Below are 19,756 nucleotides of genomic sequence, written 5' to 3' on the forward strand. Positions count from 1 at the left end.
CCAACAGCAACACCCAATTCAGCGGCCGCTATCCGGGTCTTAGTAAAAATGGCCATTTGTCTGCTTGGCTTTTACTCTTGTTTTGATTTCAGGATGGGTTGGTGTTAGAAAACTGACACATTCCAAAAGAAATATGGTTTGGGTGAGCATTCGGATTGGAGCTTGGAAATTGACATCTTCCAAAAGACTCAAATCATGCTGTTGCGGTTCAGGTTAGAAAAATGACATATTGCGGAAGACTTTATGTTAGGATTACAGTCAGGGAAAATTAAATCTTCCAGAAATAATGAGGGTTTAGGATTCCTGTGTCGTGTTGGGGTTAGTGAAATGTCCTATACCTAAAGAATTTGGGTTAGGATTGCAGTCAGGATTTTTGCTTTCCAGTTAGTGTCAGGAAAACGCAAACATTTGCATCGTCGGAATTGACTCTTGATCTATGTGGTGTAAATCCAGCAGTGAAGTAAATGACTGCTGCTGCATTCCATTTTGACTAACCTCAACCCTCAATACTACTACTGCTTTAATTCTTACCCCAAGTGACCAATCACGTTTCTGTCTTGTTTTTTGTTGTGATTATTGGATGTTCTTGTAACAAAACAGTGAAAGATTCAATGTGCATTCGTATGTGGTTCTGTTGTTTTTGTGTCCTTTCATTTGGATATTTTTTTTTTTTTTGACGCTGTCATTTCTCCTCTAACTGCTGTGTCGTGTGCATCCCACCCGCAGGAGAAGACCAGCGCCCTCAGCCTGAGCAACGTGGCTGGGGTCTTCTACATTCTGGTCGGAGGACTCGGCTTGGCCATGCTGGTGGCCTTGATCGAGTTCTGTTACAAGTCCCGAGCCGAGGCCAAACGAATGAAGGTGGCAAAGAATGCACAGAATATTAACCCAACTTCCTCGCAGAATTCACAGAATTTTGCAACTTATAAGGAAGGTTACAACGTATATGGGATCGAAAGTGTAAAAATTTAGGGGGTAGGGACACGAGGTTTTCATAAATTCCCCCAAACTGCACGCTTTTTTGGCTCCATCCTCCGTTCCATCCTTCAGTGTTAGTGAATGAAGAGGTTGGCCAAAGGATCGTATGTATTATGATTTACTGAGAGAAAGACATGCCAGCCACACACACACTCTCTTTTTGTTAAAGCATAATGATCGTCTTTGGAACAAGGAGTGTCAGTGCCACGCTGAAAAGGGAAAAATCATTTCAATTGCCAGAGAAATGATCATATTTTTAATGAGAAATACAGAAAGGTTTTCACGAGATGGAGGAAATGCATAATTTATTTGGTGAAATCTTCAAGAAGAGATTTGCACATACAGTATGTAGCAGTCATTTTATTGAGCGAGAGACAGAAAACATGGTAATATCTTATTAAACATTGTTACTTTATTAGGAAAAGGTGGAATATGGTTAAAGATATCAATTCAAATTATGACAAATATCACACAGGGGGAGTGAAGTTAGGTTATCGAAGGTACCTGAAGCTTGTTGTAATTGGAATGAACGATCTTGCAATTTAAATTACTCTAGTTGAGTGAAATTGTATCATGCCACAATTGGAGTGAATCGCATCCTAATTTGAATTATTGTATCATCGTTGAAGGGAATCGTATTGTCGTAGTTAAATGAAATTGGATTATGATTGTCATGAATTTTTGGGAGCCACCTTGGTAGCTAGGTTAGTAGATACCTTGATACAACAGTAACCATAAAAAGCATAAAAAAACAGATATGGGCATTTATTTTTATAATTCTAGATTGTGCAACTTGTGACAAATTTAGTTGGAATCGTTCAATTGTCTTTTTTTTTTTTGCCTTTGAGGTGATGGCGCTGACTCTGCTTCGAACGTTGTCTGTCCATTTAAGTTCCCTTGAGACCATGCTCATGTATGACTGTTGATGGCCACGCTTGTCAATGCCTCTCCTAGTAAAAAATCATTTTCATGCTAAATTAATGCTAGCCCCCATACCATAAGCACATGCTCATCCTTGCGTCGTGTTGCCCCCTCCACACACACCCTTTAGTTCTCATCTCCATACATATTTATCCATATATAAATATTAATATTTCACAGTGGAGCACTTGGGGGACAACTTGCTTAACTTTCTCGTTTGTGGGAATGTCCCCCTTCCCTTTGCCCTCTTCCCCACCCCGCAGATGACTTTCGGAGACGCCATGAGAAACAAAGCGAGACTTTCAGTCACCGGGAGCACTGGGGAGAATGGTCGGGTGATGACTCCGGAATTTCCGAAGGCCGTCCACGCCGTCCCGTACGTCAGGCCCGACATGGGCCTCAACGTCAGCCTGACAGACCTGTCCTGATCCCAGACCAACTTCCGAGTGCCTTACCATGGTTTCAAAAAGTAAAGAAAAAAAGAGCGCTTTTGTTCTTTTTTCTTCCAAAAGGTTTGTCCCCCCCCCCTACCCCCATCCCTGACACTTCCTGCTCTCGCTGTTCTGGCACTTTTTTTCTTGAATGGGAACGTCAGAGATTGCAAAGACTTGGTTCTTGGTCGCTATTAACCCCCAACGTTAAAAAAAAAAAAAAAAAAAAGCAATCTTGGAATATCTTGGAGTTTTATTTCCCTTCCTAAATGTGTGAAAGTGAGGGATTGATTGACAGTCGCAAATCATCTGAACTGTGTGAATGTGTGCGTGTGTGTGTGTGTGTGCGTGCGTGTGTGTTTGTGTTTGTGAATCAGTTGCCACCACCACATCCCAAACAGGAAGCACATCAACGTTTTAAGAAATGTGAAATAGTCCTTTGAAGTTTTTCTTAAGAAAAGCCCAAGAAAATAGACAACAAGAAACTATTTTTATGTATTTTCACAAAATAGCTTTTAAAGAAACTCGCTGGCTGGATTTAAACATGTGTGTGGAGATGACAGAAAAAATAGGAAACAACAACCGTGATCATGTAATTAAAATCCTGTATATTTTATTCCTTAACATTTGGTGTCGATACAAACTATATGTCAACGCTTGACACTTTTGGAATCTTCGTTTTCACTCATGTTTCTAAACTTCGGTGATTTTCTTTTCTTCTGCCCGCTGTTTGTATTTTCTTTTCTGCCGAGGACCAGGGTCGTTTGTTGCGCTTTCAGGAGGAAGTGAACCTGTTTACACGCCATGAATGCAAAATATATATATATTAAAAAAAACACACATACAAAAAACAAAAAACAGTAGAAAAGGGCGTTCAAGAGGCATCAGTATTCACCATGCGGAAAATGCCCAAATGCCAAATAAGTGACGGGTGCCAAATCTTAGTGCCAGTAGATGATGAATATAGAGTCTTAATATAATCACTCACTGTCATTTCAGTGAATGTAAATGACTTTTTTGTAAACTATAGATGTACAGTCAGTGGTGATGACACTGCTAATAATGATAAATAAATAGCCTTTTTTTCGGGGTTGTTTTTGTTGTATTTGTTTGTATTTTTGCATCCACCCGACGACCTAGCAGCGGTTTCTGCATGTCGTTTGCCGCTGTTGTGACAAGACTTTTGTTCTGTTTTCGTTACTGCCCAAAAAAAAGCAACACACACACACAACAGCGTTTACATTTTAATGTAGAAGTCGTGACGGTGTTTTAAATTTTCTGAAAAGAGATACACATACATACAGTATACATATATATATATATATATACATACATATAAACATATATTTTGTATAAAAAGGTGAAATTTTAAAAAAAGCATAGCCCCCTTTTGATGATAGTGTCAAAGCTAATTAATTAACGGAGACGTTAGAAAATGTTTTGTTGTTTTTTTCTAAAAATAAGCACTTCTAAATTCATAAGACTCACTTTATGGCTTTTATGACCTGTTAAGAGCCCCCGTGTACGATACATATGGGGTAATTATCTGTCTTATTATTATCATTATTATTACTATGGCTGTTGTTTTTGTATTCTGACAATAGATAACACGCATATACTTGTAGTCGCTTCTAAGTTCCATATGGCGTAAATTCAGGCTATTCTCACTGACATTTTGTATTATGGAATGTGTGCTAACTTGTTTATTTTTGGGACTCTTTCTTAAATAAATTTGAAAAAAATGGCTGATGTCTCGTGACTTGTTGGGTCTCGTTTGTGATGCAACAAGGTCAAATCAAAAAATATTTTGGAGTTCAAACGTTTTCCGGGAAACCGCCTCTAAGTTTGCACAATACATGTTTATCTGAAATAAGGTATAAAGAAAACATCCACTTTTTGAAGCAGCATAGCAAGACTAAGTACAAAACCTCGCAGGACTTCTGGTAAATTACTCAAGACTGTCAAATTTTGAGAGGAACTCAAATATCAAATCTTGTGATGCCTTCTCAAAATCAGGCGAGACTTTCTCAAATCTCGAAAGGATACCGTAAATGAGAATTTATCCAATCTTATCATACGTCCTCAAAATTGCATGAGACTTCTGAAAAATAACAGTCTTATTTTATAATGAAATCTTAGCAAGTTCCGTTTAATTGCATGGGATTTCGTCAAATCAAGACTTCCTCAGAACATATGCAAATTCCACCAACTCAAATGAGACATACTAAAATCTTGTAAGACTTTTGAAATCATACAAGATTTTCTTAAATCTTGTGAGATTTTCAGGAATATCATTTGGATTTTACCCAAAATTCTTGAGCGCTGCTAAATCATGTGAGGGTTCCTCAAATCTTGTGAGGATTCCCTTCATCACCAAATGTTAGTAGAGACATCCTAAATTCTTGTGAAACTTTAAATAAATTGCATGAGATTTTCTCAAATCCCACAAGACTTCCTCAAATTTTGTAAGCTTTATCACATGGGACTTTGACCAATCTCGTGACTTTTGTGAAATCTCGCAAGACTTTCTAAAATCTTATGAGATTTTCCTCTAAATAATGAAACAGGTAAATCACGTGAGACTTAATAAAATCTTTTGAAGATTCCGCTAAGTAATGCCTGACTTCCTTGAATTTTGTGAGAATTGTGCTTATATTTTTATTGAATAAAAGCCAAAGACTCAAGGGGAATTCACTAGCGGTGCCTGATTTTGAACTGAGAAGTGTTTGGTGTGGAAATGACTTATTGATGTTAGCTCCCCCAGGAGAGACACCATCATCGTCATTCCACCAGTCAGCCACGGGCACTTTCATGTAATCAAGAGTCCTTATGAGCCGTTAGCTCGGCCGGGGATGATTAAACAAAATTAATCTCCGCTCCCGCATGAGCAGTCAACTCCAGCAGGACTGTGACGCTGCGGGTTTACTGGAGTCTGACGAGATCCAATGCAAGAGTTGTATCGCAGACCCCTTTTATATGGCCTCTCAAAGTCTTTTACCAAAGTCAACAAATTTGCAGCTTCTGAGGAAGGATCGGAGCAGGAAAGTGTCAAACAAAAATCAGGCTGAATCTATACAACTGCAGCCTTCCTGTAGACTACATTTTTTTAAATATGACGAAATGAGTCGGGTGAGTTTTATTATCTGTTGCAGCAAAGATAAGTCTGAGGTTGCTGTTTTCAGTCCTTTAAACACAAAATGGTAGGATGGGCTCAACTCATCAATTTTTTATAGGCTGTATCAGAGCTAGGACACCAGGGATGTGAAGTTGAAGATCTCTGTAAAAGACGTTACACACATGGCATCCTTTCGATCTAATGACGCCGATACCGGTTTGATTTGATGATTATGCTTGGTTACATGGTTGGATTGTTTTGTTCGGAAATACCGATCACAACAACGTGGCTCTGCGGCAGTCTTCAAGTTGGCAGGTGCTAGGAAACGGTTATCCCGAGTCTGGGTTGTCATAGCAACAGCTTCCTCCAGATAGAGAAAAGGATGGGATATTGCATACATTTGAAAGTCGCCTGTGAGAACAAAACATTGGCAGGCAGATTATGTAATGCAGCGGAAACGAGTGTACGTCACCATGACAACAGAGCATGGAGAGATGTTGTCGTGTTGTCTTTTGCCCGCGGACGGACACCCGCACCAGGCCTGGCATTTCTTCCGGAAATGTCACGGATGCAATCAATAATGGTGATGACTATAATAATAATTATCAGCAGCAGTTGCGATGACGCACATAAATGTTGCTAGGTGAAACTGACTTTGGGGAGCTGAATGAGTAGTTTGCTGGTTTATGCAAGATGCTCTGCCTACACACAATACATACTTTAATCCAAAACACATTCATATATTATTGAAATTAAACAAATTAAAATAAATGTGTAATCGAAAACACTGTACTGTTCAAATCAATTACAATAATAAAATCAATTACAAAAGGAAATGAGCAGCCTCCCCGTTGCCAGTAATTTACCTTAATTTTACTGAAAGATTTTTGTAAGTATACTCATGATAGACATGCCCATCAAACTTCCCACCTTGGTGTGACTGTGCTGGGGCCCAACTTAATGATGTTATTTTCAAATGAGTCAACAGCATTGCGAGCGACAAATGATGCAACAGATGTTGGGTGGGCGTGTCCAAGTCAGTTGCCATCTGTGTCGCAAAAAACAGTCCAAAACTAAAACACCCATGTATCATATTCCTTCTTCCCGAAAGGAGCTTCATGAAAGCTTGATGGTGTAAATGAGAGATGTGAGGTGTTAATTGGTGGAAATGGGAGCAGGCTCCCCGTCCAGGTGCCATCTGCCTTCACCAATCTCATTGCCAAAAATGGCAGCCACGTCCAAGCACCTTCATGTCTGCAAAGATACATAGATCATTTATGTCCAGAGTCCATTTTTCATCTCGACACCTCGTCCTTAATTTGTGTCTGCTCGAGCAGACTGTGGCACAGCACTTAAGTGTGTACGGAAAAGTTGCAAGAAAAAGTATGCGCACCCTTTGAAATGACCTGACTTGAATGAATTGGCGTGAAATGTAAATGTAACTTCAATGTAAATTGTACCATGTGATCCAATCTTTATTTAAGTTTGCAATTTCCAGTGTGAATTCTCCCAATGTAGCCCCAAACACTCAATTGTGACTCGAGCGTTCTCGTGTTCTTGCTCCTGGTTTGAACTTCCTCTGTGTCATTCATGATTCAAGCGGCACATCGCCAGGCAGCTTGATACCTAACACACCTTAACAGCAGCGTCCCAGCACGCTCCACGGCTCCACCGCGCTAAGCACAGCGCTCATTATTTATTGATCGGGGACATTTTCATGCGGTGCACTCAGGCCTTGATGTTGATGGCGGTGTGGTTAAGAAAAAAAAAATAATCACCATTTGCCTTCCGGTCCGGTTTTCTCCCGTATTTCCGGGTCCACTGTATTGTGAAAAAGGCCTATTTGGTTTAGCTGGGTTTTGAGGGACGTGACTCAAAAATGTAATTAGTCCAAAATCGCCTAGACTTGCTCCTAACATTGTGCACAAAGCGTTGAATAAGCAGCTCATATCTGACGGAATACTGTATCACTGCTCCTCAATATGAAGTCATTTAAAAGACTGAAAGACAAGAAAGAGGTGTGAGGGAGTCGCTCAAAGTTGACGACGCTTTAATCAATTATTCAATGAAGAGCGGCTGCAACAATTGAATTCCTCTCCTTTGCTGGCTCTGGTGATGACAGTCAAATCAAATGAATAAAATGTGAATTAATCAGGATATGAAAGAATATGGTGGAGCACGGCTGTTAGCACATCCTTGTTACAATTCATGTTCACCCTGTGCCTGGGTTGATTTCCTATTATACACATTATATTAAATTAGAATAATGAACCGTTACAAATTTGACCCAAAATGGCAACTATCAGGATTTTTCTCATGCAGCCCAGAACAATTTGTCGGTATGCAAGTCTGTATTTGCCGTCGTCACGTGGCCGCCGCATTCGCTGCTTTGCGTTCAATTAAAAGGTCTCTTTGTTTACTACGTGACAGACGGCTTTGGAGAATGATATTAATATTTCAAACTTTTTCGTCCTGTCTAAAAATATCCATTGTGGTTTTAATGTGTGTTAATAATTTAGCTTTTTACTGAGGGAAATATTGAAATATTTACTGGCTCACACGCTGTCGTGCTTGTAATGTTTCTCCTTTTGTGGGCGCCAATTAAGCCACTAAGGAATGGAATGGGCAAACTTCATTTTTGTCATTTGCAGGGTTGTATGGCAATAAAATCCGAGACATTCATATCGTGGTTATTTATACGGTAATTCTTATTTCTTATTTCTGAAATTTTGGTGTTTGTCAGATTTTGGACTTTCCCCAAATATAATGATTTTGATGCTGTATAACAGATCGAGATGGATTTTTAAATTTATTTGTTTAGAAAGATGCCAGGGAAAGCCCACTAGATTGAATGTTATTTGGAGTTAATCCGGGTTGCAGAAGTATATTGACTCCCTTTTAACATGACTTTGAATGTCATTAATTTATTCTTACCACAGTCACATCCCTGGTTGTGAAGGTGTCTACACTTATGCAACAATATGCCCTCATGTTGTATCATTAATGGCGGATAACATTTTAGAATTATTTAACTTGCTCTTATGGATTTATTTCACGAGTTGACATTTTGAAGCGTGTATAGACTTTATATACGTAGCCACTATAAATAAAACATGCAGAGGATGTCTCCTTTTAAATATCGTCGGCATTTACTATTACCACAAGGAGTCATCATATCGTCGTGTGATGCGCATCTCGCCCCTTGAGGCTAACTACAAGCTCAGAAACAATCCTGACCCAATCAAAACAAAAGCAAGAAAAAAAAACGAACGACGAGTTTTACTCTGTGTACATGTGAACAATTATTCATGTCAAATGTTGAGTTTCCACTTTATGGTTATGGTGGTCATTAAAAAAGCAGGAGAAGCCGCAATATAGAACTGAATCACTCTGATTTGCAGACAGACAGCAGATTAAATATAAATTGTGATGTGAAATATTTAGAAGGTTGGGAAGAAAGGGAAGTTATTAAAGGATATTTAAAGCCTCTGGTTTCTAAAGTTTCAAATTACAAAAAAACAATGTTATTTCAAAAAAATAAAACACTAAAGTTTATATGCATACGAATACATTCACACACATATACACACACACACACTTTGAATGTATTCAGGCCATAGTAAGCAAATATGCCAGGTTGCCTTCTGGGGCACTCAATTGTAGACAAACAATGTGTGCATCAAAGCTAATCAGGCGTTCAAAATGGTCGCGTACGCAAACACCACGCACCAAACCCGGCCAGGCGTTTGCTTTTACTCTGCTCGTGTTTGTTTGAGAGGGACACACGTTAACCTCAATGTCCGCACCTCCAGTTGACACCCAGGCAAGGACGAACACGAATCGTGAATAAGCAAAGATTGCTTTGTTAAATAATTGAAATTAACAAAAGAAAATCTGCTTGGGATCAACAATACTGAAAGCAGGAGGCCCCATTAGGGACATTCCAGGATTCCATTTGCACATTGAGCTGTGTCATGCCCGGTTTAATTGGGTCAATCATCAAGCGAACGTGATTTATCCCAAATAAAAATGAGCTATACTACAGTTGTTTGTTTGTTTGCGGTAAATCTGACTGCTACTTTGAACTGGTCATAATTCCTTCCACCTTGACTAAGCCCAGTTGCCCGAGTTACAGCTCAAGAAAACAGGGGTGTGTAGACTTTTTCTATCCATTGCATGGAATAATTGTGATTGAGACACTTACATATTCAGACCTTAAAACGTCTCAAGTTGTAGATTTAAATACATTAATTGAGAAGTACAGCAGGGAGGCATAAAGCTCTTTGCATCACTCTCTTGCCAAGAATATCAGAATAAATAATGCAGTCAGCTTTTATTTCTTTTCTTTTTTTTTTTTTGCTAAAATCTCCCTTCAAAGGAACTGCAAGGATACTGCAGAATACTGACAATCTGAGCATTAGACGGCATGTTTTGGTGCATAATGTTCATCAAAGACTCGGGATATTGCCTAAAGTATGATCAAAACGTTTTAGACAAGCTCAAAATCTGCTAGATGTGAATTAAACCCCAAGCGAAAATAAGATATATCTGTTCAACAAAAGTTATTTTTCCAAAAACATTATGATATAGACACAAAAACTAAAGAATATACTTGAAAAATACGACTTTATTATTTCACTGTTGTGACATTATTGTCGTAAGATTGCACATCGTCTCTCCCATCAACAAATCCTTTTCTGCATGCGACGAAATATTCCCGGGCCGAATTTCGATCAATAATAATTCTTATATGAGCATATGTTTGTATGATGTGTGAGAGGATTTCAGTTCTGTGTGAGAAAGTTTCACATCCGTACGGAACTATTTAAGAGCTTTTCAGGAGCGTGTGAGCGAGGTAATCGTGAAAACAATTCCTTACGACACTTGATGGGTTTTCTGCACCGCTTGTTCTCGACAGCTTTCAAGATGATGCCGCTTGTAGACATCATCGCAGTCAAATGACCTATTCCATGACCTGTGCGCTTATGTGATTGTGATGTCACGCAGCATCATGGCACCCTCAAAGGTATTCACCACCGCCGCACGTTTTTGTTGCATCTCTTCATTTACGAATTAGCTACTAAGACGAGTGCGCAGGTAAAGCAGCGGAAATGGACTCTTACGGCATATTTGGCGACCGCTTGGTCCCCGGTGCCCGGCTGTACTCGGCGTCCACCAGCTACAAGGTGCTATCGTTGCTCAGCAGCGGTAATTTCGGGAAAGTGGCCAAATGCCGCAAGATGGACAGTGACAAGACGGTGGCGGTGAAGATGATTAGAAATCAAGGCAGCTTTGCAGAACAAGCCAAGATTGAGGTAGAGTCAGATTCAGTTTGTTTTGGAGATTCGTACCAGAAGAACCACCTGTGAACATCCGAGATCATACTGCATAAAACGAAAAAAGATGTTGCAAGTTGTTTTCACCATGCTGCACTTTCCATTTGATTCATGTCCAATCTACAGATTGACACGTTGCAGAAAGTAAAATTGATGCACAACTCTAAAAGACATCTGGTTCTGTGGAAACGCGTCTTCAGCGACATGGGGCACATTTGTCTAGAATTTGACTACCTTGACAAGAGTCTTTATGACCTCATGAGGGAACGACAATTCAAACATCTTCAAGTGAAAGAGATTCGACCGGTGCTCCATCAGGTATGTTGGATAATTGAATAGGATAGAAAGACTATTGACAAACTGTTCCTTCTTACCTTGCAGCTGGCCAGCGCACTGGACCACTTGAAGCGCGCTCATATTATTCATGCTGACATCAGGACGGACAATGTCATGCTGATCGATCACCAGCGGCAACCGTTCAGAATCAAAATCAGCGACCTCGGCTTGGCCCAAGGCGCGTCGGCCACCAAAGCCAACTCCAATGGTCAGAGTCACAAATACCGGTAAGAACCTGGAAAACCTGATTTTGAATCATCCGTCTCGATCTTGTTTAAGAACAAAAGGGGAATCTTGCCGTGGTTGAGTACTGGTTTGATGTTTCTGACTTACTTTTGGCTTGTTTAGAAAAATCAGTTTAAATGTTGGCAGTAAGTTAGGGTTTTCATTTGCTTATTCCAACCCACGCAAAGGGCCACCATCAGAATCAGCTTTATTGACCAAGTTTGTGCATGCTAAACAGGGAATTTGACTCCGGTTGATCTCAGCCTCTGTACGGCATTTAAGTGACTGACAACATTCAGGCAACTAACAACATTTAAGTGGCAAGAGCTGGATGTTATTGCACAGTGATGTCTCTGAGTCTGAGTTTGAACAGACTGTGACCTGGGTGAGAAGGGTCTGCAGAGATGTTACTTGTACATTTCCTGGTCCTGGACAGGTACAAGTATTGGATAGGTGGGAGGTTGGTCCCGATTATCCTTTCCGCAGACCTGATTGTCTGTTGCAGTCTGTGCTTGTCTTGTTTGGTGGTCGATCCAAACCAGACAGTGATGGAGGTGCAGAGGATAGACTGGATGATGGCTAGTGCGACCATCAAATCTAGAAGTAATGAGTTTTGATGAATTTCATTGAGCATTCATCCCCTCACAGGTCTCCAGAGATCTTACTGGGGGCTCCATACAGCGAGGCCACGGACATGTGGTCTGTCGGCTGCGTGACGGCTTTCCTCTACATCGGCACTCACATGTACCCAGGCAGAAGGGAATACGAAACTGTAAATGTCCAGATGATATTTCCCACTAAAGAAGACCAAGGAAATTGTTCTTAATCTTGGTCTCCGTGTTGTGCCTTCAGATACGGTACATTATGGAGACTCAAGGTCCGTTTCCAGAGAACATCCTGGTTTCTGGAGAGAAGACCGGGGACTTTTTCCTTAGGGACGACAAAACCAGTTCTTGGAGACTGAAGGCAACTTCATTTGAATTTTGGAGGTCAGAAGCTAGAGAAAACGTTAAGGCTAACCACAAAAATGTCTTCCTAGACTCCAGAATATTACCAACAAGAGACAGGATTCGTAGCACGAGACACCCGAAAGATTAAGATGACTTCCCTCAATCACCTTCAGCAAGTATGTCGTAAAAATCAAAGACCTCGCCAGTACTGCGCAATAAACCTCCGACACCTGGACGGCCCTGCCACAAAACTACCAATAATAGTATTATTGTTTTTCGGCTTTTTTCAGCTCCAGCCTTGGGGTTTTGACACTAAGTACCCAGCTGACAAAGATGTGCACGCAGACGACAAGCAAATGTTTGTGGACGTGCTCAAGGGAATGCTCCACCTCAACGCGTCCCAGCGACTGACTCCACGTCAGGTCCTGGCGCATCAGTTCGTCACCATGAGCCACTTGAAGCCTCATCGTGATGTCAGCCAGGAGTACGTTGGTAGCCGAGTGGAATGAGGGTTCAAATACTGGTGTCGAGACTGGATTATACATTTTCAAGCAAAGGTTATGCTTTCAAAGTATGGTTTCTAGCCTGTAACATAAGTACGCCTTTGTCTTGTAGGGCAAAGTCATGCTATGAGTTGATGTCCTACTGCGAAAGGGAAACATCTCATGCTAGCAAAAGAAAATCCTCTACAACTTTACAAAGAACTTCCACAAAAAGAAACCAGAAGAAGAGAAATTCCAGTACAAGAGTCCACAAGAAGTCCCACAATGCCACATTTAATCCCCCCAAAAGACTAAAAACAGGAGATGAAGACAACCACGCCAATCAAGCCAAAGAACCTGCTTCCAAAATAAGCCTCTCTTCACCCTTGAATCCCTCAAAACTTAAGTCTAAGGATGCAAAGTATATCAAGCTGAAAACCAGATTTGCGGCACGCTTCATGGAGGAGCAAAGTGCGATGGATGAGAACCAGACATTTCAAAGTGGTCCAACTCAAAACCACCAAATTCTTCACCACTGCCGTCCTGAACCAGGAACCAATATTCCAAAAAGTGTACTATTAAGACAAAAGTACTAACGATATTTTTTCAATAATTGATTAATCTGTTGATTATTTTGTCGATCGGGTTAAAAAGTTTTAATTTCTAGCCCAGTATGAAAAACAGGAGATACAATATTTCAAATTGACCATGCAGAAAATGCACAAAGATAAATGAAGAATGAATGGTTTGCTTCGTAATGTCTCCGAAAATTTGCAAAAATGTTGGCCATTGTTCAGCAAAGTAAAATTGGAGTTTTGAAAATGCTTTATTTTGATTCAACAAAACGTCTATAGAAATCTGAGAATATATACTGTTGAGAGGCTGTGATCCCAAGGATTTGGACTATTTTAAATTAAAGTCTCAAAATGATTGATTATCAACAATTATCACTTAACACAATGATTGATTATCAACAATTATCACTTAACACAAAAGTCGATTTGTTGTTTGATTAATCGTTGCACCTCGAAACAAAATCACTATTAGTTATAGTTTCCTGTTCACTAAGATCAACGCAGACTTAAAACATGAGCGCTCACCAGTATAACGATTGAGAGATGGAAGAGACGCCTAGAATGGTTTCACATATGTTACGGTTTGGAAGCAGGGTTTTCTGTTGAGGAAAATTAAGCTTGGGGTTTAACTTTGGGGTTTTAAGACAGGGTTATGGTTTCAAGATAGGGTTTCAAGCCAGTGTTAGGGTTTCAAAGTAGGTTTTTAAGAAGCGGCCTTTTGATGGAAAAACCATTTCACAGCGGCTGGCTAACTTCACGCTCGGCTACTGCGTTTAAAAATTCGACTTATTTAGCTCTAGTTCTAATTTAGCTTTATCTTATTTGGCAGTGGCTCCTCTCGTTTAGCTCATCTCATTTAACCGTGCAGTACCTCACCTCATCTAAAACTGTGAAAACTTTCCGAGCCTCTGATCAAGTGACGTGAAAACAGCAGCTTTATTTATCCGGCAGAGAAGGACACCCAAATGTCACACGGGTGCACTTTGGCCCGGCGGACAGGTTTAGGTGGCGAGCAAAGGTGCTGATCCAAACTGACATTTGAAAAAGTGGCGGGCGGCAAAATGTGCATTCGAGCGATTACGCTTTGTTCTTTGTCGGATTAAGAAGATACAAAAACACTTTGCCAATTCAGATTAAATCCAATGGCACAACCTAGCCCCTCCGACTGTCCGGTGTCACTTTAGCTCACTCTCTGACGTAAAAAAGGCAAAGCCTGAAATGTTCATCTTTCAAAATGTTACATTGTTGTTTCTGTATAGATGCTGTAAAGACTAACAATTACACACTTGTGTTGAGTGTATAAAATTATTTTTTTGTTTGTTTTAATGTCATTAATTTCAGGAAGAGTCACATCGTTTAAGCACACCAAAGGGTTCCATTGCATGTTGTTGATGCCTTTATGTGTTTCATTAAAACACATGAGAAAAAGCAAAAATCAAGCTCGACTTTCCCATCAAAAATGCACCGGGTGGGCTATGACACACTAATTCCAGCATATAATCGGCCTACACCCACACTGCGCAAAACATTTTTTCAGTCGTGACTCATATGTTTAGCCAACTTCTAGGAGAATGACACCATTGAGGATACTGACCATAGACAATGTTGACAAACATACTCATCCACGGGCAGGTTGAAACATTTTTGTAGAATTCAAAATGCATTTTTTAAACCACAAAAAATAGAAAGAATCTGGTCCAAAGTTTAATGTCACTTCTAAAACTGTAATTCACTATACAGGCAATATTTTGAAAAGCCTACACTAATTGTAAAAATGATTCATTAATGCTTCTTTTGACTGCAGCAAAACAAAAAAATGAAAAAGAAAAAATAATTCGTGTGTTAGGATTTCACATTATCAAAAAACACTACTTAAAATTTATTTTTTTAACTTTATTCAGTAAAATGCTCCGGTAAGGCCTGCAGGTTGTGAGTTTGTGTGTGAGTGTGTCTGCATGTGCGTGCACTTGTGTGTGTGTGACAGTTGAGCTTGACAGTCAGAGTTGATCGTATCAGCTTTGCGTCTCGAGAGACCACCACTCAACTCCGTGCTTTCGTTCACCTCTGAATTCTGGCTTGTGTCCATGTTTGCAGCATGGGCAGGGAGGTGTTTGGGGATGATATTATTATGGGATGGCAGCCATCATTTTGGTCAGGCTCTGACCTTGTGGACTTTGAGTTAATTGAAGTTTGTGCTTTATGGGTGAGTCATCAAACTTTGCCGCCGTGCCCAATCCACACTCCAAAAAAAAAAAAAAAAAAAAAAGCATTGTCCATCTTTGTGTACGTGATTCTAATTTGTTAGCATGGGTAAAAATTGATCCACGTAATATAGTCAAATAATGGGGTTTACATTGCTTTTGAAGGAACCCTGGAAATCACCAAATGAATCACACAAAGGCCACTTTGACTTCTTATGTCTTTGCAGGCATGGGTCGTTCAGCCTCGACTGATGATTTCATGTTGCTGAGTGAAACTGGTTTTGAGGTGAATTTTCCCGTCAAATCATGTGACACCTATGACCCAATCTAAGCAGACATACATTTTCACACATAATTATCTTCACAAAGACTGACTTTTTTTTAAACAGCTCTTCTAGAGGATCTCATCAGGTGGCAAAATTTGAAGTCGCATTGCAGGACACATTGATTTCCTACATCTCCCACATTCCCCGCTCTGTGCAAGACCGTATCATTAAATGTGTGTGTTTGTGCGTGCGTGTGTGCGCGCGTAGCCTTGGAGATCATTTTGAATCCGACTGATACTGGAGAAATATCATCCCCATTATAAATCTTGCACAATACTTTTACGTGACGAAGCAAGTGACTCATCCATCTGTATTAAAGCTCTGAATTCATTTGCAATCGCCTCCGAGGAAGTGAGAAAAGAAAATCCACTCTGAACCAGATTTATTGACATGAATTGCATGTCAATGGGATTGTCTATCAAGATGCATGGTAAAGTCTCAAGAACCCATTTTGGTTTGTAGCTGCCATTCAGGGACATTAACTACTTTAAACCCGAATTTAGGGGCTGAATTTTCGAATTGTAGATTGTCCTGGTGAAAATGTATTTTAAGAGTCTCAAGCATGACTGTATCCAAAATTTACTCAGTAGTATGCCCCAGAAAGAATCAGCTTCTGACACCAGTTTCACTTGGCAGAAATTTGGTTGGTATGTCTATCATGAGGAGACCTACTAAAAAGTCTCAAGGACCCATTCCCTAAAAGCCACAATAAGTCATTTTGGTTGAAAGCAGCAATTTTTTGTGTCATTTTGGTTGTTTCCAGGGTTACTTTACGGGAAATTCAGCTCCTAAAGCCAGTTTTACATAGCAAAATGAAGTCACAGTATATACATGCGAGTACGGTAGATCCATAAAAAAGTCCGATAATCATTTCAAGGATTAATCATTGCTGCTTTAAATCTTATTCAGATTTAAGTACTGTTCTTAATAAATGCTACAAGTGTCATTAATGAATGCATCATGTCTTGACTGGAGAGCCAGATGATTAACATGGCATTTAAAAAAAAAAAATGCTGAATCACTCTTTTACATGTAAATAACATGATGCTTGCACGCTGTCATTTTTCTCAAGCAGCCACTGCTTTGTCAGCTGGAGTCCACCTCCCCCTCTTTCACTCCGTTTTTCACAAACTGGAATACAACAGCGCAGTCTAGTGGCCTACTTTGTCACAATCTCCTGTTAAGATTCTCATTAGTGCTCTCTACTGTCGCTCCATGATAAAGTAAAAATAAATAGTTTCAAAGAAAAATCAATTCTAGCTCTCACAGGCCCTATTTCACCCCGTTGTTGTTTACTTTCATTGCTGTTTCCCCAGTTTTTTTTTTTTTTTTTTTTTTGCTAGTTTAGACTTGTTCTAGTCTGGGTGATATTTATTGCTTTAACAGCTGTTGTCACTGACATGGCACATAATTCCCCCCAGCCAAAGACTCATTTTGTGGGGATTATTATTCGGGTTTTTTTTTTTTTTTTTTTTAGCTACTGCACTGACATCAAGCTAAAAAAAAAAAAAAAGGAAACAAAGAGAGATGCCACATGGTGACGGAAGATTTATCAGTTTGACACCTCATTGAAATTGGGCCATCTTGAATTATTTGAACCAAAATGGCAGAATTCCACTTTGGTTTTGGGTAATGGACCTTTAGTTTTTATCATTCGTCCTGTAATGAAAGACATAAGCACCCAATTTCCACCCTGTTATGATAATCAGTCCACACACCTTCTTGTTGATTTGCAATGTTGATGTGGAGACGGGGCTTTTATTTTCATTTTCAGGACACAACCAGAAAATGGCCTGAAAAATCCAGGCTGCTTCTGAGTCAGTAGTGTTGTGAAAGGTAGCCCAGAAAAATGAGCGGTTTGTCCTAAAATTTATATGCACAATAAAGAGAACCTTCAAATCTAGTGCTCTAAATCTATTTAAAACATAGGTGTCAAACTCAAGGCCCAGGGGCCAGATACGGCCTGCCACATCATTTTATGTGGCCCGTGAAGACAAATTGTGCATCAAATTCGTGTGTCATTACAAGAATTGCAAATTCTCTTCACTTTTAATGTCTTTTTTTTTTAATATTTGACCAGTTTTTCCTCGTCTGATTTGAAAACGAGTTATTTGTCAGTTTGTTTTGTAGCTTTTACTGTATATAATATGAGGTGCTCATACATTTATTTGGGTTGACAGTCATAATAGCCTTCCAAAAGAAGCTATGACTCATTTTTTTCGCGGGCCGCATTGTAGTCAATGCGGCCCGTGAAAAAAATGAGTTTGACACTTTTAGATTCTAAAAGTAAAGTTTCTATTGTCTGCAACTTGACATTCTCCAGAAATATGCAGTCAGAGGCAAGACAGAGAAATAGGCAGCTCGACTCAAGGAGGCCGCAATATTTCGGGGTGACGGGGATGCTGCCAGGGGGGGTCCAGCATGCATTTTTCATCACAAGTCGTTTTTGACGGCACTACAGGAGACAAGCATGAAGAATTCTTTGTGACTTGATTGAGTTGAGTATGAGTTTTGTCTTTTATTTATTGGATGCTTTGCTCCGCCCACACAAAATGAACATTTTTCATTTTTATCTGTATTTCTAATATGGTATCATATGGTTCTACTACTATTACTACTGGACATGCCAACACATTTTTATGTTGCTAAGAAACTGACTCTGACACTATGAATTCGAGTTATTTTGGATTGGGATCATTTGGTTGCTATCACTTGCTTATAACTTGCTCGATGTAGCCTATCATAGAATGCCCCAGATATGAAAATATGTCCTCGGCGTGGCTGTGGGTGAAATGAGGTCGAATAATGGATGGATCCTAATAAAGCAGTCCCCAGCAGAGAGTGAAAAACGCTGTTCAACATGTGCTATCTCGTTTGGCCTCTCGAGGGCAGCAGAGTACCACTTCCAAAATGGCTCCAACGCATATACAGTATATTCATACGGTGACGTCACTGCTGTTTCTATGATTATGAACTGCATCTGTCGCAGTAAAGCAGGAAAAACTAAATTTGAAACTATAGATATTCTTAATTTCATGAAAATTAATTAAGGAATTGTTAAACTGAAAAATAGGTTTTTTACCTCTGTGGTTAAAGCAGGAAAGTGATGTCTGTATTGTAGTTTATTTTAATATTTTTACGTAATGATATTCAATAAATCAATCCACTAATTTCTTAAGGTAAATAAGCAGAATTAATAAAAGAAGCATAATTGAAACCTTTTATTCATCTACTTTACATGATTTGACAAGTGTTCCTAATAGTTTTGGCCAGATGGGCCAAACATTAGGAACATCAGTAAGTCCAATACAATGCAGCTCCACAACTCACAGTGGACTCGGGAGCAGGCCACACCCCGAGGCCTTGCCGGGAATCCCTCATTTCCTGTTTCTAGATTCTAGTTCACATTCACCGGAATATTCCTCCTGTCAAGTTCCTCCATATTCCAATTTGGTTAGGGAGTGGAAGGATATCCTTCCAATATATTCCATCACAGTTCAAAAGCAGCATCCACACAGGAACACTTGAGGGGAAAATTGGAGCTTGTGGCTCTTTCCAGCACCACCTGCCAACAAATGTGGTTCAGTCACTTTTCAATTTCAAACCTGTTTAGGCGGGCAATTTTATGCACAGTGGTAGTTTGTGGTTAGGATTAGGGAGCCAGCTAGGACAGACTGTAGCAGCAAATACATCATCTGATAGCTTGTTTGTTAACTGTATAAAGAACTTACAAAATGGAAATTTGAATATTTGTTCCACAGAATTTGATCAATTTCCAAAGCTGTATTTTATTTTTTTGTTGTATTTCTCTGTGCTGTGCAGCTGCTTGTAATAAACCCCCTTGCGTTGCTGGTTCAGGGTTTGTGGTCCCATTATTTTG

The 19,756-nt window shown here is 39.8% G+C and overlaps 2 protein-coding genes across 6 annotated transcripts in view; both read left to right on the forward strand.

The window, feature by feature from the left end:
- Nucleotides 1–4,074, forward strand: part of gria2b (glutamate receptor, ionotropic, AMPA 2b) — a 29,955-nt gene extending 25,881 nt beyond the window's left edge. For 2 of the 5 annotated variants that reach the window (XM_088384526.1, XM_088384615.1), the window contains exons 15-16: nt 727–861; nt 2,163–4,074. In XM_088384526.1, the coding sequence (XP_088240652.1) occupies nt 727–861; nt 2,163–2,327 (300 nt within the window). In that variant the 3' untranslated portion in view covers nt 2,328–4,074. Of the gene's footprint in view, nt 1–726; nt 976–2,162 lie in introns of those variants that run through there. The other 3 variants (XM_088384694.1, XM_088384777.1, XR_015860282.1) reach the window with 2 other exon arrangements.
- A 6,375-nt stretch (nt 4,075–10,449) lies between these two features.
- Nucleotides 10,450–13,704, forward strand: LOC148403975 (homeodomain-interacting protein kinase 1-like). The gene is made up of 8 exons (XM_088394306.1): nt 10,450–10,760; nt 10,908–11,099; nt 11,163–11,344; nt 11,991–12,114; nt 12,195–12,308; nt 12,382–12,468; nt 12,583–12,776; nt 12,908–13,704. The coding sequence occupies exons 1-8, from the start codon at nt 10,557–10,559 to the stop codon at nt 13,368–13,370; spliced, it is 1,560 nt and encodes a 519-aa protein (XP_088250432.1). The 5' UTR covers nt 10,450–10,556; the 3' UTR covers nt 13,371–13,704.
- The last annotated feature ends 6,052 nt before the right edge of the window (nt 13,705–19,756 follow it).

This window comes from Syngnathus floridae, chromosome 1, assembly GCF_059516105.1.
Source record: "Syngnathus floridae isolate MCC-2025c chromosome 1, RoL_Sflo_1.0, whole genome shotgun sequence".
Taxonomy (NCBI): domain Eukaryota; kingdom Metazoa; phylum Chordata; class Actinopteri; order Syngnathiformes; family Syngnathidae; genus Syngnathus; species Syngnathus floridae.